The 27,190-nt window shown below is 45.9% G+C and overlaps 1 protein-coding gene across 1 annotated transcript; it reads right to left on the reverse strand.

Moving 5' to 3' along the window:
- Nucleotides 1–11,555: 11,555 nt before the first annotated feature.
- Nucleotides 11,556–26,931, reverse strand: LOC134405483 (soluble scavenger receptor cysteine-rich domain-containing protein SSC5D-like). The gene is made up of 10 exons (XM_063136725.1): nt 26,907–26,931; nt 24,632–24,658; nt 23,333–23,647; nt 21,184–21,294; nt 20,442–20,756; nt 19,925–20,122; nt 17,021–17,335; nt 15,199–16,467; nt 13,234–13,398; nt 11,556–12,444 (listed from the first exon to the last, which is right to left on the reverse strand). Exons 1-10 carry the CDS (start codon nt 26,929–26,931, stop codon nt 12,041–12,043), a joined length of 3,144 nt encoding a protein of 1,047 aa, XP_062992795.1. The 3' UTR covers nt 11,556–12,040.
- Nucleotides 26,932–27,190: the final 259 nt, after the last annotated feature.

Raw genomic sequence — 27,190 nt, forward strand, 5'->3', positions numbered from 1 at the left:
ACGATGACTTTCGGATAAGCTTAACATCTGGCATTTCCCTTTTTTTTTTACAAATGAACCACTGCATTTGGATGCTGCATGCTATGCCACATCTGGGGAACTGGAAGAAAATCTGGCCTAGTTCCTACCCCAAATTCTAGCCACTAGATGCCATAGTCTGCCCAAAGGTGAGAATCCAGGTGGTCTTATTCCATCTTGCACCTTCTGAAGAGCTCTAAGCATAAACATCCACATACCTCAAAGATATTCCTGAAGAATTCAGGAATCAGAATTCTCTGCTCTTTCCAATACATACATTTGAGCTAGAGAGAGAAGTCCTAGTTTCCAGTTCATAAATCCATGATAAACAAACTTCAAAAGAGAACTCCAGCGTGGAATTGCTAAATTAGAATCTGTCAGTAAATTAAATTCTATGAATTTCAGGCTTACCCAAGACCAGGGATTATACTACCACTATGGCTGTTACATTGTGTTTTTACCAATTACTGCTGTTGAGAATGGTCGCTGTTATTACCTGGTAATACATTTGTGTCTTGCATTGAAAAGTCACAAACTTTTCATCTTGCATTTCATTAAGATTTGGGCATTTCCATTTTTTTCTTCTTTATACATGTGTGTCAACCCACCAAGCTGATGTGCGGAATCCATATGTGGGGTTAGCCAATACTCCTGGCTTCTCTGAAGTTCTAAAGAAGTTGAATTTCTGAGATTTCCAAGGGGAATCTCTGTTTGAACAAGGGAGCCTTTGAGTCTGCCAGTTCCATTTAATTTTTAGATTCTGTCATGCATAGCTTTCATGTTTGATAGATCTATGTAAAGTATAAATCCTTCCCATGATTATCAGGGACACGACGAAATATGATGGCTGTTGCCACATCCTGGAGATATTCAGGATATACCAAGATGAGCAGCAATTCTGCCAACTTTCTGTTCCTTCTAGACCCTGCATAGATACTTTCCCTTGTAAGGCCACAGTGACCTGCGTAGGTACCGCTGAGGCCCCACTGGGTACCGCTGAAGACAACGTTGGCGTCCCTTTCCCTTTCCCACTGCGGAGGAGATAGGAGCATTCTTCCCAGTGACGTCTCCAGGAGCTGTGAGAAGGAATGAAACAGCCAAGGGGCAGTGCGGAGGCCAAGAGAGGTGGATGGGCAGCAGGTATAAATAGACGTGTCGTGCTGTAAATAGCCCCCTATGTGGCCATGCCGAGTGATGACAGAAGGACGTTCCACAACACCCCAGAAGAAGGCCCAAGCAGCTGTTCCTCGGGGGCTACCCTTGGGGATGGCAGAAGCCAGGGCATTTGTGCCTTCCAGCTGTATCTCTTTTATTGGTTTGGTATCTGTTTTGCTGCTTTTGTACTCAACTGATGTGTAATACCGGGCAATAGCCTCTGAATGCTTTTATCAGGGCTGATGCAATTTGCTCTGAGTACAGCCTGCAGGACAGATCGTGCAGAGCATTGTGTATGCTGACAGTGTCATCTCTGGGAATACCACCACTGCTGATATATTACTGGCTCCGGATAGGTGTTTTGTGCTGCGGAGGGGAGGAAAGTGCATGATAGCTGCTTAGTAACCTCCCAATACACTCCCCAACAGGGCTTAATTTCTAAACTGAGAGGTGTTAGAACTTAAGCTTGCCTGGATGGTGATGATGTACCATCACTGTACATGGCAACTTTTACAGATGCCTCGGGATGTGGTGGCTTCTTCTTTGTTAGAGGTACTTGTGCAGAGGATGGGTAGCCATCTGCCAGAGATATGGCAGTGGTATCCTGCGTTGCAGATCCTTCACTGAACATCTACGTTCGAGTTGATTTGATGACTCTGGTCCCTTCCAACTCTATAATGCTATACGCTGGACAAAAATGAACAGATCCCTGCCCCCAAGGGAACTTACAACCTAAACCATTAAAAAAAAACCTAACGTAAGATGATATAGGGCTTCATCCCACAATTTTTACCGGGGCTTCTGCTTCTGGTTTTTTTTTTGCGGGATTAAGATCGGCTCTATACCTGCACTTCCCTTCACTCCCCCTTTCCCCCCTTTATCTGTGAGTTCTATATATTTCATTATACAGCCACTAGATGGTGGTGTTACAATAGCGGCACTTCCTCTTTACACAGGACTAATGCAAACCGATTGAAATTAGATCTTTTCTTTACCACGTTATTTTCATTTCAAATTAAGCTGCAGAAATGCTCAGAAAGCATGAATCACTGGTGGTTGATGATGTCATGAAAAGGACCCTCAAACTTCGATAAGTAACAATCGTAGGATAAAAGCCCCATGTGGAGAAGCCCATATTCTGTTCTGAAAGCCGTTTCCACTAATTCTATGTATTGGAAGATAACTGGTAGTAGTTACTTTGGGTTTTTCTTGTGTTCAGAGATGCCCTCTTCTTGATTATTCTTTTGGGTACCAGGTCTCATCCCTGTCCTCTGTGTTTTCTGACAGACAAGGCAGGAATAGAGAAGAGAAGAGGGATGGAGAAATTAGTTGCAGATATGGAGGAACAAAATGTCCATTGGCAAATGGAAGAGGTAAGAAGAAACCAGGGAAGGAACTGAGGAGGAGACGACTCTTGGGAAGGGACTTGGTAGAACAGGGGGGCAGCTGTTCCAGGCATTGGGGGGCAGGAATGGTAGAAGTTACAGAGACAAGAGAGGACACTAAAGTGGGCTGAGAGACGTTGGGCAGAGAAAAGGAAATAGAGTACAGTGGAGGGCAAAAGAAAAACTGTTCATGGGTACCCTGGTGGGGAGTTTTAAACGTGAGGACTAGAAGCTTGAAGTTAGTGCTGAGAGCATTGGGAAGCCAGCATCCATTTCAAGCATCACATCCTTGCTTTCAAAACTCCCCCCCCCCCATGACTGCCTCATTAATGTCTCTTCTCCGATCTGAAAGGGTTGGATAAATTCCTGGAGGAGAAGGCTATCAATGGCTACTAGCCCTGATGGCTATGTGCTACCTCCAGTATCCGAGGCAGTAAGCCTGTGCACACCAGTTGCTGGGGAACATGGATGGGAGGTTGATGTTGTTCCGTGACCTGCTTTGTTGGTCTCTGGCCGACGGCTGGTTGGCCACTGTGTGAACCGAATGCTGGACTAGATGGACCGTCGGTCTGATCCGCATGGCATGTCTTACGTTCTTAATCTTCCCTACGTCCTGCTTCTATTTCTCTGCCCATCTCCTTAAGGGATTGGGGAGAGAAGCGTTGAGTTAAGAGCAACAAGGAAGGACATGCAGCAGCGGCCTTCCAGCTCGCGTAGGGAGGAGAGCTACCGCAGGACCCCTTTTGCAGCTGCGCTTGTGACGCCAGTCGTCCTGCCGCACATACCCTTGTCGTGTGCGATGCTGCCATGGGACTTTGTGCCACTACATGCACCCCTGGTCCCCTCAAGGCTGGGACAGGTGGCAGGATTAGTTGCTAATGAGCCTTTACATAATGAGGTCAGGTGCAAGGCCCCAGTAGGGCCACGAGCTCATTGAACAGCAGCGCTGTCCCGATCAGAGCTTTTCACAGCACCTGGGCTGCCACTCCCAACCCATGACGGAGTGAATTAGCACCTCGCCTCTCTCCTCAGCCCTGCGCAGCAGCTGCACCTGACACGCCTCTCATTCTCTAATCACTGTGCTAAATATAATGCAGCCGGCTGAGTCCTGAGTGTGGGGTCAATGGGATGCGTTCAGAGCCCATATGCCACCCCACGGCTCCTTTTGCATTCCCAACCCAGGCGGAAAATGTCAAGTCGCTTACAGCCGAAATTTGAAAGAAAACCTTTGGGCCCATCATATTAGTGTTGTACGGCTCTCTTGAATTCGTCCGTCTGTGTTTCAGGGACTGTCGGGCGCTTTTTTCGTTCTGTCATCCGCTCGTTGACAGATCTGGTTTGTTTAAAATCAGAATTTTGTTCTACTTCACGCTACTTCACATTTCCGTAAATGTGTTAATACGAATTAGCGCAACTCCGCTGCAAAAGTCCAAAACTGGTCCAGCAGTCCATGTGACTTAGCAAACACCGGTCCACTGCAGAATCCGTAAGTCAGATTCATCAAAATCTAAACTCAATTGAATCCATCATGGAGTTCCCCGGCATCCCTACACCATATACAGATCCTAAGGCAAACCAATAAGCAAACCCAACAACTTCTATTTTCATGGAAAAGCCATAGATAACCGTGTTAGTCCATAGGGGAAAAGGTGGTAGTACCTTCCTTGGGAACAACCAAAGTGTTGCAAAATAGTTCAAGTACTTCCAAACTTTTGAGTATTTTTACACCAGGAGAAAATCCTGGAACTGTACTGCAATGTTCTAGCTTTCATTTTCATCCCACAATCATGATGCTCTTCTCCCTTTACAGATGTTTCCCTCCCCCTCCCCCTTTCCCCCCTTTAACCAGGATATGTTTCATTTTTACAGCCACAAGATGGCGCTGGTCTGCCTCGTTCTTATGCTTCTTCTCATGACGGATTCCCACTTTACATGCTAAAACGTAAAGGGGATCCGTTTGTTACCACATTTCCCCCCCCCCCATTATCGATTATCACACAGAAATCACGAGACAGGTGAGGGAGGATCGCTGCATCATGAAACTGAAATGGGAACTTTCGTGAGTGGACAGTTATGAACCTGCTATAAACGGCTCATTTATAGGAGCTCTTCATCAGCCCAGATATTTTCATAGCAATGGTATTGCTGTCCTATTTGTAGATTTTCAGCATGTCTCACCCCGGGATCATCCCTGTGCATCCACATGATGCACAGGGGATCCCGGAGGGGGATCTCTCCCTTTCCGCCGGGATAACCGGGATGGCTTTAATCCCGACTTTTCCCATGGTCTCAGGATCATCCCAAGACCGCGGAACGTGTAGGCAGCCATCCCGGTTTTGTCCCAGCTCCTCACAAGTAAACGCAAGAAGCCGGGAACTGGGCACACAGCTCCTCAGGTGCTCCGTGCCCATCGGGGATGGGGAGGGGAGCAGGATCATTTTGTGTTTTTTACCTTTTTATTTTTGCTGGAGCGCTCATGCACTCCAGCTCTTCTTTAAAAAAAATGGCCGCCACAACAGGCATGATCAGAAAATCGTGAGATCCTCCCCCCCTCCTGGGGAATGCAGGGAGTTCTAGACATGGCCTTTGTTTCTATTTTCATAGTTTCACTAGGACGAAGAGCCCTTCCCAAAGCATTTAGGTGGGCACTGAAACACAGAGATAGAGAGTAAGGCCACAGAGCCACCAGCAGTATGGTGCCTATGGTCCAAGGCTCTTATTATCACATATGAAGCATCTGTGATATACCACAGCTTCCAAAAAGAGGTCTCCTAGCATTAACAGTCAAAAGTTAAAGTGCAGTTAGTTCATCTTATTTATTTATTTATTTATTACATTTCTATACCGCCCAATAGCCGGAGCTCTCTGGGCGGTTCACAAAAATTAAAAACATTCAAAGTATGAAACAACAGTATAAAACCATAATATAAAATACTATATAAAAGCTCAACCAGATAAAAACAGCAGCAATGCAAAATTACAAATTTAAAACACGAAGTTAAAAATTTATTTATAGACTGTTAAAATGCTGGGAGAAAAAAAGTCTTTCTTTAACAGATATTTTCTGGTAAGAAAGTGGGTAAATATGGGAGAGCTACAAATTGAAGACGACGTTGTCTGGGCTAGATCTACACTACTGCTTTAAAGCACTTTATAACAGTTTTGACAACTGTATATGGAGTGTGTCCTGGGCCCCAACAGTTGTCAAAACTGTTATAAAGCGCTTTAAAGCAGTAGTGTGGATCCGGCCCCTGTAAAATTCCTTGAACAAGACAGGGAGATTTCATAATAAAAGCCTAATCTGGAAGCATCCTAAATTAGTTGCATTTAGTTCCTGCTAACATCAATCAGGCTTAAATCATGACTAAAGTTCCCCGTTGTTTTCAAAGGGGGACCTGAGTGCTAACAACTTACCACACAATTGTATGAATGTGTTCAGTGGGGCTTTCTCAGTTAGTTGGTACATTGCAACCATGATGTATATCCAACCACAACAGGAACTTTTCAGCTATTGTCATGTAGTAATGGTAGTAGCGGTAGTAGTAGTTCCATAACTCAGCCCCTCTATGGTGGCATTCTAGAAGTTGCCCTCTGAGTAAACTCCCAGAGGGAGTAACTGATCTTCAAAACTTTCAGGTCCAGAGATATCACTTAAGCCTCCAGTATTTTGGGCCTCAGAGTCAAACCCTTTCCCACTTGACCATTGCGTTACATCTATTGGGAAACTATTTTGCCCTCTTGAGTGCCATTATTCTTTCATCCAGGCTCTACCTCCAACCTGACATTAGATGATCATTCATTTTTCCTCTGGCTTTTGTCGTTGGAACAGGCATATTTATGAGCTGTTCCTTGGATCACATTGTTCTGTTCTTGCATTATCTCTCTGACTACCGATGCTGTTTGAAGCTTGTAACGCTAAGAACATCCTAGTCCTCTGATAATTCACCTCAGACATCCCTGATTTACTGATATCTGGTTGCCAGCTTCGGTTTACTGCCAGCTTCCCCATTACTGTCTAGATCCTGCTTGGATTTATGTCTCAACTGGAGAGGATTGACTCTGCAACCAATAGCCATCTTTGGTTTTGGCTTGTAACAGTAAGCCATTCTGATGTCACCTATGTCACAGTGATGATGTCATTAGCACTATTCCTATTGTAAAGTCACCTCTGTGCTGTTCATACCCTGATGCCCTGGACAGTGCAAAAGCCATGTGGCTTGTCCAGTCTCTAAAGGCAAACTTCATTCTGGACCAGGATTGGTAAGTCTCAATGGGCTAGGGGAACTCTGAAGGCTTCCATATGTTTCTTTCCATTCTCCAAGTCAAAGGTGGAGAGAATCCTCACCATTTCTTTCAACTTGTGAAGTTGCAGAGCTTTTTTCCCTGAGGCTGTTAATCCGCTGTATCTTCTTTCAGTTTCATCACAGAATTGAGATTCGAGCACCTTACAAGGAGCATTTCTCTTCCTGCTTTTCCTCTACATAACCTCTAGGTGTATTTGCTGAAAAGCGCAAATACACAAGTGGGAAAAAGCAGGTTCTTATACTTTCATTGCTAAATGGCACATTTTCTCTGCTCTAAAAGAATTCACCAAAAGTGTCTGACACAGAAGTGGAACTGAAGGGTCATGACATCATCTAAAAAAACTGTAAACAGCCTTGATGAGCTCATGAGAAAATGCCTCATGTACAAAAGCTCTTAAAGAGCCTTGGAGAATGAATAAGCTTTGTGATCAACCACTCTGACCAGAAGATTTTATTCTGGGCACCATTTTTTTGCCTCTAATTTGCATCTATAAGTGTTATTGAAGAAAGAGAGAGAGAGAGAGAGCAGTGAAAAGTGTCACTTGGACTTTTATTTTATTTTTACATGAGGCTAAGCTTTTGATAAAAAAAAATGTTGATCCATTGTTGATTAGTGGGTACTGTGGACAACAAACTCTCTCAGAATTTATCAGACCCAGAACTGGAAGAGGGAAGTTGCATTACTCTGCTCAGACACAGGGACTAAGATTCTAAAGCTAATGTACATTAAGTCCTGTTTATTGGAGCAAATGGGGAAAATAACCCATCCAAGAGAACTCTTATTAGATCAGACCAAAAGCCCAGCATGCTATCTCCCAATTCCAGCTAGGCGAGGTAGATTCCACCCCACCCCCCCAGTGAGAGCAATTAAGTAGGTGATCACATGTGAGAATGCCTTCTCTGCAGTGGCCCCCACTTTTGGAACAACCTCCCATCAGAGGTCTTCCATGCTCTCTCATTGCATGCTTTAAAGAAGGCCGTGCAAACGTATTATTTTACCGTGGCCACTTTGCGGTACGACTACTGTTGTTGCTGATTTTATTGTTGCCTTTTACTGCTTTTATTGCTATTTTATTGTGTTTTATGTTTGATTGTTGTAAGCTGCCTTGTGAGGGCTTCTGCCCTAAAAGGTGGCCAAGAAATTATCATTATTAATTATTATTATTATTTTATTAAAATGTAGTCATCCAGCATTGAGGAGTCAGAATTTTACTGCCACCTAACAGAGAGGGTTCAGATTGAATTATCAGGGCTAGACCTCTCTACCATAAATATTGCTATTTTTTTTAAAAAAAAAAATCAAGCTAAACTAATGTTCATCAGTTATTTTCTTATTTCCATAGCTCCATCAAAATAACTGGCACTTTACAAAATAATAAAGGAGGGGAGAACAAGTACTTGACCCAGGGAACTTGCAATCTGTGTTCCTCCATTTTGGGCATAAAGGCAGGGTAGAAATAAAAAACAAACAAATGTAGAATCATAGAATAGTAGAGTTGGAAGGGGCCTATAAGGCCATCGAGTCCAACCCCCTGCTCAATGCAGGAATCCACCCTAAAGCGTACCTGACAGATGGTTGTCCAGCTGCTTTTTGAATGCCTCTAGTGTGGGAGAGCCCACAACCTCCCTAGGTAATTGGTAGGGGTGTGCACGGACCCCCCGCTCCGCTTCACTTGCAGATCCGCCATTTTCCGGATCGGGCCGCTCCGCCCCGCCCCCGCTCCGCCCACTTCCGCTCCGCTCCGCCCGGAGCTCCGGATCCGGAGCTCCGTTTCCCCCCCCCCATAGGCTTGCATTGAAAGCTAAAAAATTATACAACTTTTTTTCTGTTCAAGTTAGAAACCTCATGTTTGGCACCATGACACCTCATGGGGATATACACACGCACGCCAAGTTTCAAAGCAATCCCATCATCCCCTGATTTTTGGCGAATTTTTGAAAATCGGGCACCCCACACACAACATCCCTGCGAGGTGGGCAGGGGAGGAGGGAGGGAAGGCAGGCAGGCATGCAGCTGGCATTTCTGGGGGCATAAAGAAGTGAGCCAAGGATAAGCCAGTAATGCATATAAAATGGAATAAATCAATAAATAAACAAAGGAGGGGTGGAATTAAAAGCAGCAGTGTTGCTGAATAAACAGCAAGAAGAATTTTTTTTAAAAGGCTATATCTGTCTTTTACCAGCAATAGGGGGACGTGCCCGGGGGAGGGGGAAGTAGCTGCCAGTTCAAGACACTGACAGCCACCAACAGCTCTGAGAAGAAGTAAAACGCTCACTTCAACTCATAACAGGCATTGCTCCACCACTGAAAAGTGACCATTCACTTCAACTCATGATAGGCATTGCTCCACCGTTTTACTCTCTTTGGAAGGCTCTAATGGCCTTCCAGTGCAGGAGAGAGTGGGGGCACGTCCACGATGAGATGCCCTAGGGGAGCTCATCCCCTTGCACCACATCTATTCAGTTGTTCACCAAGGTTAGGGTGGGGAGCAGTGCTGTGTTTCTATCTCTTATTCTTGGCTTAGTATATGATTTCAGGTTGTGTTTGTGCATTTGGTGGGGCTACTGTGTTAAAAAACACGGGGAAAAGCCCGTTCAGATGAAGAAAGAGAAGTTTCCCAGAATCCCAAGTTACCTGTTTTGCCTATGCCCTCCTCCAACTTTGGGATCATCATAACCGGGAGCTGACTCTGCCCCTCAGCCCTTTGAAAAAGGTATTTTTCCCGCCGATTTTTTAAAAACTTCTAGCCCGCGACCCGTACGATGCAGAAAGTTGAGAGTGGTCTCAAAATGACCCCCATCCACGACTCTCTGTGCACAAGAATTTTCAGAATGATAGCTTAAACCCCCCCCCCAGTTATCCCCGATTCTTTCCCTCAATGCAATCCTATGGGCGAAAAGCCGAAAACGCAGTTTGAGCCGCGCGGTTGACCCGATTTTCACAAAAATATAGCCCGTGACCCGTACGATGCAGAAAGTTGAGAGTGGTCTCAAAATGACCCCCATCCACGACTCTCTGTGCACAAGAATTTTCAGAATGATAGCTTAAACCCCCCCCCCAGTTATCCCCGATTCTTTCCCTCAATGCAATCCTATGGGCGAAAAGCCGAAAACGCAGTTTGAGCCGCGCGGTTGACCCGATTTTCACAAAAATATAGCACGCGACCCAGACAACGCAGAGTGGTCTCAAAATGACCCCCATCCACGACTCTCTGTGCACAAGAATTTTCAGAATGATAGCTTCAAAAACAACGTAGTTATGCGCGATTATTTGCCGCAATGCAATCCTATGGCGAAATGTTTTCAAGATGGCGACCGGAGCGCTCCGCCTGAACTCGGAGCTCCAAAAAATGGCCGCTTCTCTTCGCCTTGCTTCTAGGGGGTCCACGGTCCGCTCCTACTCCGCCTCTGGGTAAGGCGGAGCAGGCCAATCCGCTACTGCTTCTACGCTCCTAATCGGAGCGGAGCACATCCCTAGTAATTGGTTCCATTGCCGTACTGCTCTAACAGGAAGTTTTTCCTGATGTCCAGCCAGAATCTGGTTTCCTGTTAACTTGAGACCATTATTCCGTGTCCTGCATTCTGGGACGATTGAAAAGAGACCTGGCCCTCCTCTAAGAAAATGTAAGTAAAGTTGGTGGCATTTTCTCTCCTAAAATCATCCCTCTGTTAGTCTAACAGAATAGTTCAGTAACTACATTCAGTATTGTATCAAACTGATTGTGAGTAGGTTTTTTTAAAAGTTTCTGTGTAAAATATGTTATACTGTTTATGTTTTTGATGGTTTAAAATTTTGTATACTTTTTAATGTTCACTGTTTTTAACTTTTGTAAACCACCCAGAGAGCTCTGGCTATGGGGCGGTATATAAATGTAATCAATCAATCAATCAATTGGTTCAAGTAGAAACAGTGAGGCTTTAGCTACAGAATTTGGGTTGTGTCTATTACCTTGTGATGCCATCTGGTGGCCAGTTCAGGAATTTCATTTCCTGACTGTGGCACATCCTAGATCATGTTTGACCACACATTTGACAGTGCAATCAAACTTTCAAAAACCCAAAACCAATTAGGGAAGATAGCAAGAATATTGAGAGTACTGTAGCATGGTGGCTAAGAGTGTACACTGAGAACCTCACCCTTGCCACAGCCTCATTAGGTGGCCTTAGGTAGCCCTCATTTGCTCATTCTGAAAATTGGTAATAATGGTGACCTAAACCTTGAAAGGCAGATTAAAAACCTTTTAAATAAATAATGTAGGGAAATTATGCAAGATTGGAGAAGTAGTAGAAGTGAAACAGAAAGCACCAGTTGTGGAGAGACGTATAGTGTAAGTGGGTTGGTTGGGCCATCTTCTGGATAGACTGAGTGAATATACCTTCCCAGTCCCAGCCCCACCCCACTGGAACTTTTTGCACAGAAACAGAGTCACACAAAATTCAGTGGGTTTATTACATAGAAAGTTTCAACGTCCAACCTACACAGGAAATGAACGGAGAGTATCCAGCTTCGAATTATCCGTGAATGCTTCTGTTAAAATTCATTGTGTTTTAATAGATAACGCTGATCAACCAATCATACAATCAATAACATGTTCAAGTAACTTTCCAAGCATTTATCTGAAAATTGGTTCTGCATTTTCGACTGCATTTGAATTGCAATGTTATCTTTACTTCTTTATTTTAATTCACCAATTTCTTTGATTTTTGCATTCCTTAAAATACATGATATGCAAACATTCTACCTGGTGTTCCTGTACTAGTTAAAACAAAGGCACCTTTAGACACTCCAAGCAAGGAGAAATGTTTGATAAGAACTGAAATGAGCAGCCTGAGAAACCCAATGTCTTACAAATACCAGGTAATTCATCCTCATGCATCCTCCTGTAGAATATGCAGGATTTCCCAACTATTTTACCATTCTCAGCTTCTGTTTCTACTTATCTTCTTTAGCTTGTAAATAGACTGGGCTTAGCCAAAGACCCGTTGCCCCGGGGCTGTAGTTCTTCTACAATGTCTTTCTGCAATTCAGGTGATCTCTGCTTATGACATGTTGAATATGATGGCATGGGTTGCTCTTGCGAGACGAACCCATCTTATGGCAGAGTTCAAGCTTTTGGACCCTTCCAATCCTATATGGCCTAAGAGGCAACTTCTTTTACCTTACAGGGAGTTCCGTTTTCATTTCAAGGGTAGCTGGTTTTGCAACTGGCCCTCATCCTGCTTACATGGAGCTGAGGTCTGGGCTGGGACCGGTTGTAACAGGTCAGGCAGCACCCTCACCAGATGGTGCACAGAAGCGGCCAGCTCAGCCAGACTGTGGGCAACAGCCTCCAGTTGGGAGCCCTGATGCCGAATGGCAGTGGAAAGAGAGCCCAGTTCCCCATGGAGACCTTCCACTGCGTGGGCCAAGTTTCCCAGGGCAGGTGGTGAACAGCAGCAACCTTGGTCTTCTTTCCTTGGCTCCTGTTTCAGAGGGCAGCCTGAGGATGGTTTGCCAAGGCTAGCAATGAGGGTGGCAGGTTCGGCAGATGATATGTTTGGTGCTTCAGACAAGCCTGGTGTGGCGATGGTATCTGCATAGACTGAGAGACAGAAAAGAACCAAGTTCTGACAACATCAGCCCAGTATCCAACAAGGAATAGCCCCAGGCAGCAAGTCTACAGGCAATGAAGCTATGTGGTCAACTGAACCATGGAAGCATCATGGAGGTAGGTTTTGGCTATAGTCAATGAGCACAGCCAAAGGGATGTCAAAAGTGGGAATTCCTCTATAAAAACTTTCTTAGGAATGGGAGAATTGCTTCCCTTTCTGCTGGGCTTAAGCCTGGCCACTGAGGTAATAGGAGTCCTATTCTGAGGCTCCTTGTTGCACAACATGTGCCAAGTAAGGGGAGGCTTTGAAGCAAGGAGATCTCCAGGACACAGGGCACACTAAGCCTGTGTGCACCAGTTGCTGGGGAACATGGGTGGGAGGGAGCTGTTGCACCAAGTCCTGCTTTGTTGGTCCCTGGCCGACAGCCGGTTGGCCACTGTGTGAACAGAGTGCTGGACTAGATGGACCCGTGGTCTTATCCAGCGTGGCTCTCCTTATGTTCTTAAGACTGCGGGCTCCTTTCCTAGCAGAGGCCACTTTGCCTATGACAGGTACAAGAGACAGGTACATGATGCTCTGCGGTAAGGGAAGACTGTCCAAATAAGGCCGTGAGAACATAAGAAGAGCCATGCTGGATCAGAACGAGGGTCCATCTAGTCCAGCATTCTGTTCACACAGTGGCCAACCAGCTGCACACAGGAAACCCAAAGTAGGACTTGAGCGCAACAGCACCCTCCTCCTCCTGGTCTCGACCGTGGGGCTTTGTGTCTGACACTCACTTGTTCCGCTTTCTGTGTCTCCTGAGTTCGCCAAATCATTCTCAAATTGTCCATCCGTAGAAACCAGGTGTGGCACTGGACTTGGGGGCAGTTCAGTCACATTGTGAACATCTGTTCCGTCCAAGGTGCTCAAGTCATCGAGAGCAAAGGTGGTGTCCTGTGCAACTGGAGAAGGAGAATGCGATCAACGGGGAAAGGAAATGAGAGCAAGAGAAAGTTACAGAATCCAAGGGGGTGGGATGGGAGGAGCAGGGTATGTTTGAGCTCAGGAAGGGAGCTGGGGGTTTCCTGTGGAAAAAGAGGCTCCCTTAAAGTCAAGGGTCTGTCTTCTCTAGGGAGGTGATTTCCAAGGCTCCCGTAAGAGGCCGTTCAGGCCTGATATGAGCAGTCAGGCAGGGTTGGGTTTTTTACCATGGTGCATGTCCAGCCAGGAGCCCACTACAGACTGCCTAACAGACCCCAAAAATCACTACCACTACAAGGAGGGGAAAGGGTAGCGCTAGAGGAGCAGCAGCCTACACAAACTGTTCCTTTAGTAAAACTCCACACATAGGGTGACCATACGGAAAGGAGGCCAGGGCTCCCGTATCTTTAGCAGTCGTATAGAAAAGGGAATTTCAGCAGGTGTCCTTTGTATGCATGCAGCACCTGGTGAAATCCCCTCTTCATCACAACAGTTAAAGCTGCAGGAGCTATACTAGAGTGACCGGATACAAAAGTGGGCAGGGCTCCTACAGCTTTAACTGCTGTGATGAAGAGGGAATTTCCCCAGGTGCTGCCTGCATACAAATGACACTGGCTGAAATTCCCTTTTCTACACGACTGCTAAAGATACGGGAGCCCTGACCTCCTTTCCATATGGTCACCATACCTCACAGAGAGAGGGTGAGGGTGAGGGTGAGGGTGAGGGTGAGGGTGAGGGTGAGGGTGAGGGTTGAGGAGGGAGTGGCCATTGAGCTGGAAGAGCTCAACCTCTTTCTTGTTCCTCCTTTTCCTCCTGCCCTTTTGCCTGCCTTTTCCCTTAGCCATGCTGATAACAGGCCCATAGCCAATGGGGGATGGGGGCACCAAAAGAATAAGGAAGCAGTTCATCTGGTTTGGAGGCCTTTCAAAGACAAAACTATAAACTGGTTTTAACTATTTGTTTGTATAAAAAGAAATTAGGTGGTCAGAGAAAACATAAAGGGGGGAGCTATGGGCCTGGATGGTGATGGAGAAGGGAAAGGATTACGAGGAAGAGCAGCTTCTGGCAGCCAGCTGTTGTGCGGCAGCGGCCTACTCAGTTCCTTATCCATCCTCATTCCCCCCTCTGGGATTTTGTTCTGGGTGGGGGAATTAGTAAGTGAGCCAGAGGAAAGATATTGTTCCTTCTCCATCACCTCCAGTCCACCTGTCTGCTGCTTCTCTCTGGTGGTGGTGAGCAGCAGCATTAGCACCAGCCACTGCCCCTACTCAAAGCTCCATCACACCGGGGGTTAACACGCTCCCTGCCATCGCTTCTCCGCCCATGTTTTTGTTCCTCAAGTTACTTCCTCTTTCAAAAGAGGAAGTACCCAACGAGCACGAGGTCAACTGAGTCCGCTGTTCTAATGGCGCTGCTTCTCCTGCACACAGCAGGAGAGAGCAGCAATTCTGAGTTTTAAAAAAACATCAGACTTAATGAGTGGTTGTTGTTTTTTTTGCAGAAGGAAGGCCAGAAAGGGCGGAAGGCACACGGGAGGCAGTTGACGTCATGAGAGGGACCTGAGCAAACTCCGTGAGTGCCCAGTAACGAGCGTGCAATAAAACTGCCCAGAGAGCTTTGGCTATTGGGCGATATAAAAATGTAATAAATAAATAAATAAATAAATAAATAAATAAATAAATAAAACACTCGTCGGATGGAGCTTTAAGAGGGAAGCAAATGAAGGTACCTTGTCTGGGGGCCCTCAAAATCCTAGAGCTGGCACTGGGGCCATTCCTCACCTATAGGCCCCATGGAGTGGGAATCTGTGTTCGATCCCTTTTGCTGCTTCTGACCTATGTTCTCTTCAGATTCTGGAATTTGGGGGTCAGTAGTTTCTATGTGATTGATTGATAGTACACCATGTTCAACTGTTGGCAATTCCATCTCTCTTGTAGCCTCCAAGTTCTTGGACAACAGGAACAGTTCCTGTACGGCATGATTGGTTGCCTCCATATCTCTATCAGGTTCTAGAACCCATGTAACAGTGGTAGGCTGAGCTCCAGCTGAGGGTTTGGAGGGTTCCACATTCTCTGTGACCGGTGGTATTTCAGACATCAACTCTGTGACTGGGGGTATTTCAGACATCTCTGTTGCAGGCTTTAGGCTTTGTGCAACCATGGGCAGGTCTGCGCCTGATGGGCTTGTTGGCTCAGTTTCTCCCTCAAACTTCAGGTCCTGCATAGCTGAGGATAGTTGAAACTCAGTAGAGGGGTAGGTGGACTCTTGTTCCCATGTGTGTGTGGTTGACTTTGTCTTTGGGGGGCTGGTTGACACCATCTCCTGTACATGCTGCAGGATCTCTGGATTAGACATTGGTGTGTCCGTGTCCCCAGGGGTTGTTGGCTCAGTTTCTCTTTCAGATTCCAGATCCCACATGGCTGAGGATGGCTGAGACTCAACTGAGGGGTGGGTGGGCTCTTGTTCCCATGTTTGTGTGGTTGGCTTTGTCTTTGGGGGGCTGGTTGACACCATCTCCTGTACATGCTGCAGGATCTCTGGATCAGGCATTGGTGTGTCTGTGTCCCCAGGGGTTGTTGGCTCAGTTTCTCTTTCAGATTCCAGATCCCACTTGGCTGAGGATGGCTGAGATTCAACTGAGGGGTGGGTGGGCTCTTGTTCCCATTTGTGTGTGGCTGACCTTGTCTTTGGGGTATTGGTTGACTTCACCTCCTGGACATGCTGCAGGATTTCTGGATACGGGGTTGTTCCAACTCTGTCCAAAATGCTTATTGGCTTTGTCTCATTTTCTGCTTCAAGATCCGCATTTTGTGTAGGTTGCAATGGTGCACCGGAATACCACGGACTGAGTGACTCCGTCTCCCATTCAGCTGGAAAACCCTGAGTGGCTGTGGTGGTTTCAGCCACATCCAAGGTGCTTTGCAGCCCTGGCTTGTCTGCAGGCCTTGGATCCTGTGTAGTGGTGGTGGTGGTGGTGGTGGTGGTGGTGGTGGCTTCAGCTATCTTCGGATCACTGGATGGTTTTGGCAATGACAGACGCTTCCACTTGCCTGAAAACACAAAACGTATACCTACTCACAGGCTAAACTGTTTTAACACAGATTCCCTCTCCTCAGGTAACTGCAGGAGAGTGGTGAATCACTGAGAATTTTCAGTATCCTCAGCAAATTGTGATTCCCAGAAGCCTTGACAGTTAAGTAGGTATAAAACCCATATACATTTGAGTATGCCCAGAATAAGAGGTTGCCCAGAATGCCCAGAATGTGGACAACCATCTGTCGGGTATGTTTTGAGGTGAATTCTTGCATTGAGCAAGGGGTTGGACTCAATGGCCTTGTAGGCCCCTTCCAACTCTACTATTCTATGATTCTAGGTTCAGTTGAGCCTCCCACCACAATTGAAACTGGATTTAACCCAGTTTCAGTGGTTTACTAATTCTCCCCAAGAACTTTGAACTTTCCATTATTTCACAAGTTCAGACTGGAACAGCCAATCATTGCTCTCCCTGCTCTCTGCCCAGAATATTACACATCCTGTCATTTCCAGGAAGCAGGTAGATAGGTACACCAAACGCAGCAGGTCAGAAATCAGGTAGTTTCTCACCTGTGCAGATGACAGATGCATCCTCATGGTGATTGCAGTTATGCTTCCCCCAGGGCTGGGAGCGACAGCGCCGTAGCGTGAACTCCGCGCCAGTGCAATTGACGTCATCCAACCAAATAGGTCCAGATCCTGGCCCATATCGTGCATTACCAGGGCTGAGAAGAGGGGCCCCGCAGCCCAGCTCACGGCACACCACTGCCGCATCCACCAGATCCCAGCCATCATCACATACCGTGCCCCAGTGATCTTTATAGAGAACCTCCACCCGACCGGCACATGATCCAGGGCCTCCTGCCAGCCGCACCTGCCACTGACCTGAGATGCAGAGGGTGGGAAATGGTTAGATGGCAAAAAGGATTAAAAGCCCCCATATCACAGGTCTCTCAATCCTGGACCACATTCCTTCCCTTCAGGGCTCTTCCCCAATCTGGTGCCCTTTGGATGTGTTGGACGACAACTCTCATCGTCCACCAGCCAGCGTTGTTGCTGAAATTAGGGGAATTCTATTCACAGCACTGCATGAAATATATCTCCATCCCCCCCACCCCAATATCTAATCTGGAACTTAATGGGTCAGGAGGATGGAATTTCAAAACTGCTCTCAAGTTTATTTCAACTTTATATCTAAAATTGTTTTTATCTCAATTTTAGAATTTGTGTAAACCGCCCCGAAACCTATGGCTATGGGGGTGGTATTTAAGTGTAATAAATAAATAAATAAATAAATAAATAAATAAATAAGGACTTCTCTAAACAAGTGATTTAAAACATGCTCGTGACTGGCCAGTCATGGAAGTTTACGGGTTGATTACATGACATCGTGAACAACCAGGATGTCTCCCATGGTATCTGTTGCAAATTCCGCCATAAAAAGAGCCACTTTTAACGTGCTAACATCCTAAAAACAAAAATGCAGGAACTTCTGCCACTAGATGGTGTTGTCTCAATGAAATTGAACAGAGGGGAAATATTCAATTCAAAGCACACGGTCAACCCTCTCCACCCATGTAATGCAGTCCATAACAATCATGCCAAAAGCAAGAAGCACAAAAGCAATCATGTAGGCAACATGATTTCTCCTTAATATAAAGACGCCCTGAGACTCTTAACTCTCTCAGGGACATGGGAGAAAAAGGTAGTAATGTAAAATTATTTAAATACATGGAAACTGATAGTGCACCTAAGCTGCAACCAATATTAGCTACAAAGGAAACACTTCTTAGACTGCTTTTGTTTCTTGGCCCTAGATACCGTATGGCTGACATATTAAGCTATTTTATACTGAGTCCAACCATTGCTGCATCTTGTCCAGTACTGTTTCCTTACTGGCAACGAGTCTCCCATGGGCTCCGGTATGCAACTTTCCTGGCCCCTGCTAACCAAAATCCTTCAGCTAGAGATGCCAGTCTTCAGGGACTGAACCTGAGACCAGTGGGGGCTGGTGGGACCGATGTCAGTGGGACAGTGAATCCACAGCAGGTTTCGGTCAGAACCAGTCAGAGCTCTCAAGGAGCTATGCAAGGTGCTTCACCTTTGTTTCCCCCGGGGAATGCTTTGCATCTTGGATAGCTCCTTGGGAGTTCTGGCTGGTTCTGACTGACACCCAGAACAGATTCATTGCCCCACTGACATCGGACTCACCAGCCTCCACTGCCTGAGCCTGAACTTTGTTATGGCCCCACCAGACCAGATAGCAAGGGAGGGAGGAGTAATACAGTGTATTCTGCTGAACTCTCAGGCCTTTCCTGACAATATGCCGGGTTCCAAGAATGTAGCTTTGGGGAGCTGAACTAAAATGTTCCTGTTATCCGTTGTAAAACTAACAAAGACCACATGAACAACCCTTTTGAATCAGACCAAAGGCCGGCCGGCCTGTCTGCTTTCTAATGTATATCCCACCTTTCTGTCCAAAAATGGTACTCAAGGCAGCTAACAATAAAATCCAGAATAAAAAGAAAATCTTGATTAAAACATAACATTAAAAAATGATTTAAAAACACAACAATAAAAGAATCCAGCATCCTGCTTCCCGCAGGAGCCAACCAGAGGCCTACAGAAAGTGCTCAAGCAGAGCATGAAAGCAATAGTCCTCCAATGCTCCTACCCTACAACTGACCCTTCTAGATCTGCCTTCCCCTTGAGATGTTTGTGACTTCAACTCCCAGCAGCCCCAGCCAGCTTGGCTAATGGTTTAGGACTTCTGGGAGTTCTGCATCTGGAGGTCACCAGGTTGGGGTAGGCTGACCTAGATGGCATGTCTGGCATTCTTTGCTTGCTTGACTATATCTTCCTTCATCACTGATAACAGATGATGAAATTTGATATACATGCTCAGAACACAATTCTGTGTTTCAAATTAAAACACAAGCATTTATTTTCATAGGAGGGACAGGTATCTGGTTTTGATATGTTTGAATTAAAGATAGTGTTTATGTCCAGGACACAATTCTAGGTTTCAAGCTGAAACAGCAACTTGACCCCCACACCTCTTTCCAAGGGGGCCAAAAACATGTAAAATATATTATAATGGAACCATCCTCAGCCTTCTGCTCCCTAGAGGTTTTGGACTCCCATCAGCCTGGGCAACGGTCAGAAATGTTGGAAGTTGTAGTCCAAAACATCTGGAGATCTGGAGAAGTGACATTGTAATGTTGTATTGCCCTCGAGCCCTGAGACTTTCGTTTGACATTTGAACACCAATTCAATCTCCACAAGCTTTTTTAAGGGACGTGGGGAAGGACAGATGCGAAATAGATTGTAATGCAATATCTCAGACAATTTCTCTCAAAAAAATTGCATTTTACTATTTGTTGATAATATTAGCACCCCAAGTTTGTAACAAGAAACAGCACCTGAGCAATTGTCCGAGATGGAAGCAAACACTGGTTACTCCCTGCTACTCACCATTTAGTTCCCCTTCTGAAAGATCTTCATTTTGGTTGTTATCTATATGTGATGCTTCACTAGCTGCAGGTTGTTCATGGACCCTTGTAGGCTGAGGACGTGGAATTCTTTTAGGGACTGCAGACCGGGGTCTCAGGGGTGCTAAGGTCCTTGTGAGCATGGCCACACGCTCTTCCACCATGGCCAGGGGCATCTCACCTAGGGGGAGAAAGTATATTATGTGGCACAGACACATCGCATAACAAGGCATCTTCCGTACAACAGTAGTCCCACATAATAATTTAGAGTTGCAGTAGTCCCTGTATGGTAATCTTATTGCCCTCTGTGGGCTGAATAAACCGATGGCATATTTACACTACACATGTACACTTTGCCCAAAGAATCCTGGGCATCAATTGTTGAGATGCTAAGAATTCCATTTCTTCTTGCCTCCTCCAAGGACCAGAATTCCCAGAATTCTCTAGGAAGAGTGAATGGCTGTTAAACCTGTAGTACAACGATGCCATGTCGGTCTCACCTGAGCACACAGCTCCAGCGTCTTCACTGTGTCGGCAGTTGTTCGTCCCCCAGGGGCTGGTATGACACTCCGCCAACACAGACTCTTCTCCTTGGCACTGCACATCATCTAACCAGATGACACTGTTCCCTTCACCAAAGAAAGCACCACCTGGCGCCGCCAAAGCCTCCCCGCAGTCCAGCTCCCGGCAGACCACGGCAACATCCAGAAGGTCCCACATGTCATCACACACCGTCCCCCACTGCCCCTCGTGGTACACCTCCAGCCGGCCGGAACAGTGGCTTCTGCCACCCACGAGACGCAGGGCAGGGGTTCCTGGATGAGGAAAGGGGAGAGGGATTTAAGACATCCCATAGCACACGGAGAGCCCAAAGTATGGTGTTAATGTGGGGTTCCCCCCCTCCCATCGTATCTTATTTTTCAGGAGAATTTCCCTCAAATTTCTGGTTGTCACTAAAGTAAATGCTGAACCAGAACTCTCCTTCCTTGCACATCCCAAGATATTAAGCTCACAAGTTATTTTTATGGCAAATGATTCTTTCAGATCAAAATTAGTCATGTGAGGTCAGGACTAGTGTGGGTTTTCCCAAGCCTGGTTGTGCCTTCTCCGCCCCCCGCCTCACACAATCTTCTTTCCCCTACTATTGTTAGCTATTGTTAACAATAGTATTGTTAACAAGAGATAGCTATTGTTCAGGTGAACAGTGGAAGTGATAGATTTCAGGGATGCCTACATACTCACCCTCAGCAGGTGTAGGAAATGCCAATGGTCTCGTCGTCGGTACTGCTTCCATTTTGCCCCTCCTGGAAGTTGTGTGAGTGGGGAAAGCCGTGAAAGGAGGAAAGCGTTGCTCTGTGAAAGGAGAAGTGGGGAGAAATTCGGACAAGCTTCTGGGCCCAGTCAGTACAAAACACTCTGCTTCCTCTTCCTCAGGGACAGAGCAGCAGTTACTGAAGGCCTAACCTTGTTTCCAACTCCTTACACATCAGGCCCAAGCCTCACAATGATCTCTACTTCTAAAGGGTCTTCAGCTGTTGGGTACATTCCTTTATATGGCCAAAGAAGGATGAGGATGTGGGGGTCTCCATTAAAAGGAGTGCCAAAGTAGGCCTTCACAGTTACGAAGTACACCAAAGTTCTCCCCCTAAGTTTAGCCCAATGTTTCATTTGTAACCTACAAACAAATTTGACCCCCGTAATTTGAGTACTCAGCTACACAAATAACCTTTATTTGGTAGCTGCTTTAAATCAGACTCCACGGAGGCCATTTCTGTGTGGCAACCAACTATGTGGAAAAGCCAATTTTATCAGCATTATTATTATTATTATTATTATTATTATTATTATTATTATTATTATTTTATTTATTTCTTACCCACCTCTCCATTTTGATCAAGGCAGGGAACAACAGCAAATATAAAATACATAAAACTGAATTAAGAACATATTATACATTGTTAAAACATCCTAAAAACATCCTAAAATTCCCCTGGATAGGCCTGCCAGAATAGATAAGTCTTTATCGCTGTTTTAAATGCTAAAAGACTGTCAAGTTGATGAGTCTCCTCCGGCAGGCCATTCCACAGTCTGGGAGCAGCAGAAGAGAAGGTCCTCTGGGTAATACCCGGCAGCCTAACTTTGGCTGACTGAAGTAGATTCTTCCCAGAGGACCTGAGTGTGTGGGGCGGATTGTATGGGAGAAGGCGATTCCGCAGTAGCCTGGACCCAAACCATGTAGGGCTTTAAAGGTGATAACCAACACTTTATACTTCGCCCGGAAACTAATTGGCAGCCAGTGAAGAGATTTTAAAACTGGTGTAATGTGGTCCCCCCCTAGGTGTACCGGTGACCAGCCTGGCTGCTGTATTTTGAACTATTTTAAATGCTAATGTTCCTAAACCGAACCTCAGGACCGTGCGGCACTATAAAAAGGATTGCAAAGCCTGGTGTGTGCGTGCCTTGATGCTGCCACTTTGCTGCTCATTCCCTCAGAACCCCATGGCATCACATCTGCGGGGTGGGAACAGTAAATGTCAACAGCAGGAGGAAGTGCAGGGTTTTCAGATGAAAACATTGCAGTGCCGGCTGCCATTCAGCTTGTCAAGCCCACCTTCTGCCCGGCCTTCCTGCGACCTACCCTAGGCCTCAATCCCCTGCCCCCCAGGAATGCCCCCAGCATCAATCCGAAGCAGGGTCACCACGGAGCAAAGAAGGTGGTGACCTTGGAGCAAAGGAGTTGTGGTAAGTCAGCGACTTTTAAAAAGTGCAGTCTTGGAGGGAAAGACCGTAGTAGCTGCGAGTTGGTGGCTGCGTCATATAAACAATGCAGTGCGAACTCGCAACCACCACAGGCTAAACAGGGTGTATAAACAAGCCCCAGGCAAGTACATAAGAGGTGAGGCAATCCCTAAGGTACACTAGTCCCAAATTGCTTAGGGCTTTACATGGTGGCCAGATAGCTCATTGGCAGTCAATGCAGAGGTTTTTTTTGGTTTGTTATATTAGCAAAGGTGTAACCTGCTGTCAAAAGGAGGCTCTTGATGGCAACCGTGCAGCCAAATTTTGCCCCAGCTGCAGCTTTCAGACCAAGACCAAGGATAGCTTCACATAGAGCATATTACAGTCATCCAGTCTTGAGGTTCCACGCAAGAAAGATGGGGGAGCTTAAGTCATACCCTTTGAGCCAGAAGCAGAAATTCCTAATCTTGGATTTGTTACAGTTACAGAGTGCTGAAGGAAATGCACTCTGCACATGGTCCCGCATTCTAGGATAGAGTTTTGACAATGGCTTGCTCAAATGAAGCCCTGGCTGTGTGGCGAGATGTGTGCTCCCCTTCCTCATCATGTGAAACCAGCATAAAAGTGTAGCGTTGGGTCGCAAGAGCCCCACCTGAGCAGATGGCACTGGCATCCTCTTCATGGGTACAGACGTGCTTGCGAAAGCCGAGGTGGCGACAGGAGTGCAGCTGCCATTCGGTGCCTGCGCAGCGCACCTCGTTCAGCCAGATGGGTCCGACTCCTTCACCAAACCAGGCCCCATGGGGTGCTGAAAGGGCATCCCCGCAGTCTAGCTCCCGGCACACCACCGCTACGTCCCTCAAGTCCCAGTCATCATCGCACACCGTCCCCCATTCGCCTTGGTGGAAAAGTTCCACCCGTCCTGCACAGAGGTTTGGGCCTCCAGATAGACGTACCGGGAACGAGCCTGCCAGGAGAAGGAAAGGTCAGCAAGGTCACGTACAGAGCTCCATCGCACCTATTTCCCCCCCTGGTTTGCCTCCACATTTTTTACCTCTGTTTCATAAGTGCGGCAAGCGCTCCTGCCTTTCCCAATCATAGCTATACCGCTGAACTCTCTTTTCACTTGTTTGCTCCCCACTGCTATTGCGCCCACCCAACCACTCCCCTTCTCCTTCCCCCTCCAGTTCATTGGTTCTTGTTGTTGATGGACATTGAGATCAAGTGGCAGCCTTCCCCCCTCGCTCATTAGAGCTCCTTTGTGAATTAACCAAAATGCTTACAGCTCCCTCATTTTTAAAGATAAAGAGATGAAACTTGGAACTGTGAGAGCTCTTAAGTACAGCTTTACGTATGCCAAGTTTGAGTCAGATAGGTTCATCACTTGATTTTTTAGGAATTTTTAATTCCCCCCCTCATCATTCCTTCCCATTAACACCCACCCCTCTCCAATTCTGTTTAAGGCAGAATCAGAGGTCCCATTGATTTCAACTGCATTTACATCCAAGTCATACTAAAATCTGATGCATGCTTACTTTTGAGTAAACCCCATTGAACAGAGAGAGACTTACTTCTGAGTAAACAGAAGCAAGACCTCAGAAGTAAGCATAGGGTTGCAGAGCACTTCTTTCCAGTTTGCGGTTTTAGACTTAAAAAAAAAAAAAGCTTCGGATTGATCACACTATTAAAAGTCAGTTCTACAGGTGTTTACTCAAAAGTAAGTCTCTCTCTGTTCAATGCAGTTTACTCAAAGGTAAGCATGCATCGGATTTTAGTATGACTTGGATGCAAATGCAATTGAAATCAATGGGACCTCCGATTCTGCCTTAAACCATCCCTGCGTAGAATCGGAGGTGTGTGTTAATCTGATCTGATCCAGCATGGCTTCTCTTATGTTCTTAAGTTCATATGGGGCAGGGGAAGAGAGACAGTGGATTCCCATCAATTTTACCTGTGGCGTGAAGTCTCAAGAAGACAACTGCAAAAACAAAGCAAGAGGTTACTAACGAGAGTAAGGACAAGCTGAAGGCCAATCCTACTGATATGACCATTCTGGGATGTGTTGTTGTCAACGTCCTGCAATAATGGGTTCAGGAAGAAATTCAGAAGAGTCAGAGGCATCTGTTGTCAAAGAACTTATAAACAGTATTTGAAGGATTAAACTAGAAGGAAATGTCACCATTTTAACCAATAGCTCCTTAAAACGTCTTACTAGTACTAGTAAATCTGGAGATCATCCACACAACTGTGTCTTTACCTTATTCTTTTTTCTCATCCTCCTCGAATAATCTCTCTTCCCTTACTGACCCTCCTAATCTTATTGGCTCCTATCTATTTTACGTATACCCTACTTTTTAGACAAGGTTGGTTCCCGATCAGTTACAATACGCAAATGGATACAATATGTTGAGGAATCCAGGGTCAAGCTGGATCTGACACTTTGAAAACATTTTGAAAACTGTATATGGAGTCTGTCCTGGTGCCAGAAACTTCCCTCCTGCTTGGTTTTATCCTGTCTGTGCTTTTGTATTGTACTTTTATATTGCATTTTTATATTGTGGTTTGTTTTATACCTTGAATTGTACTTGATGGTTTTAATTTTTGTGAACTGTCCAGAGAGCTTTGGCTATTGGGCGGTCTAGAAATGCAATAAATAAATAAACTATTGCCACAAGCAACTGCTTCTGCAAAATGGTGGGCTAAGTCAGAACTGAGGCAGTGACAGGGGCCTGCAGCAGTTATGAGACCTGCAGCCCAGAGGAATTTCTCCAACCCCCTTTTAAAGCCATCCAAATTGGTGGCCATCACTACATCTTGTGGAAGTGAGTTCCATAATTTAACTATGTGCTGTGTGAAGAAGTACTTCCTTTTATTTGTCCTGGGTCTCCCACCAATCAGCTTCATGGGATGACCCCGGGTTCTAGTATTTTGAGAGAGGGAGAAAAATGTCTCCCTATCCCCATTCTCCAAACCATGCATAATTTTGTACACCTCTGCCATGTCTCCCCTCAGCCTCCTCTTCTCCAAGTTAAACAATCCCAGCTGATGTACCTTCCCTCATAGGGGAGATGCTCCAGCCCCTTGATCATTCTAGTTGCCCTTTTCTGAACTTTTTCCAGCTCTATAATATCCTTTTTTAGGTGTGGTGACCAGAATGGGATGGGAACCGGAGAAAGGGACGAATGTCTTATTCTTCCACTGGATGAGCTGTACCTACAAAACCCTGCAGCTGTGGCCTGTAAGACCTATGAGAGGACAGGTGGTGATATACAGAATGAGCAAAAGCACTTAGCAAGCACTACTGTACCCATATGCTTCAATTGTCTCTTTACCAGGGATAACCATTATTTTCTAGAACATGTCTATGGTAAAACAACAAACAAACAAACAACTCTGCCCCATTATGGCTTTCAGGGAGATGTTGGGGACATCTTTGTTAACATGGCTAGCATGCATAAGAGTTCTTCTGATTATTTAGTCCCTTCCTCTGGTTTTCTAAAAGTCCAATTTCAGGGAAAGGGTTGGATATCTTGATTCTAGTCTAACGCATCTGCATAGACATGGACACACACAAATGTCAGCACACAGCTTCCCTTCCATCTCCTTTCCCCCATAACCTGCTTCCCAGGCAGTAATTGTTCCAGAACGGGATTGAGTTGCAGCGTTTCCATAAGTACAACCAGATCTGTTATAAGCATTGACATTCTTTATGTTTTTTTGTTTTTTTTTTAAAAAAAAGAAGAAATCATTACGGTCAATTTACTAACACTCCCATGCTTGAGAAGCCAGTGCAGGACAGTCTGTTGCAGAGTAAATGAATACAAGATGTAGCAGATTGAGAAAAGCCTTCAGCAATATGCAATGCAAAGTAGGGAGGCACGAGCACTGGCGGTGATGTGAAAATAGAGGTATTGCATATACTCCAGTGCATATAGTCTCTGATATCCTATGTGAAATTTTGAATGCTGTGTTTCATTGACACATTAGTAGGCATCCTTCCAGTGACTGTCAAGAAGACACCCATTCCTTGCCCATCATTGCGGATCAAACCCAGGCATCGTGGTCCCCATAACTATAACCCCCACCCCACCACATAACTCTAGTGGCATACAGTCCTGCTGATGGAAGCTCTTAGCCCATAAGGAAAATCAGCTGCCCATAAAGAAAGTCATGGCTGCATCCAGGCAAGGGTATATTGGCCAAGCAGAGAAGGCAGCAACACTCACCCAAAAAGAACAAGCAGAGTCGCATGGTGTTAGTGGCAGGGGTCGGCGTTCCTGCTGCAAAAGAAGTTCTGCAAAGCAGAGGCACTTTTATTGGAGGCAGAGAGGACTCAGGCAGACAGTGAGTCAGCCAGGCAGAAATGAAAGTGGGAAACACCCCTGCTTGCTCTGGGTCCTGAAGCCTCCAATCTACAGCCTGGGAAGCAGAGGGAGCCAGAAGGGGAGGCTGATAGGAGGAGTTCCCACCAGGCCCAGCCTGAGAGAGCCACATCTGGGATGTTTCTGTA

This window comes from Elgaria multicarinata, chromosome 11 (genome assembly GCF_023053635.1).
Source record: "Elgaria multicarinata webbii isolate HBS135686 ecotype San Diego chromosome 11, rElgMul1.1.pri, whole genome shotgun sequence".
NCBI classification, from domain to species: Eukaryota; Metazoa; Chordata; class Lepidosauria; order Squamata; family Anguidae; genus Elgaria; species Elgaria multicarinata.

Bases quoted from the DNA above. Each gene is read 5' to 3' on its own strand.
- LOC134405483 (XM_063136725.1), bottom strand. From the start codon at position 26,931: ATGCGACTCTGCTTGTTCTTTTTGG. The intron at 24,659-26,906 runs GTGAGTGTTGCT...TTGTTTTTGCAG, and splicing joins ACTCTGCTTGTTCTTTTTGG to TTGTCTTCTTGAGACTTCAC. The intron at 20,123-20,441 runs GTGAGACCGACA...TTCTCCCCCTAG, and splicing joins CGCTGGAGCTGTGTGCTCAG to GTGAGATGCCCCTGGCCATG.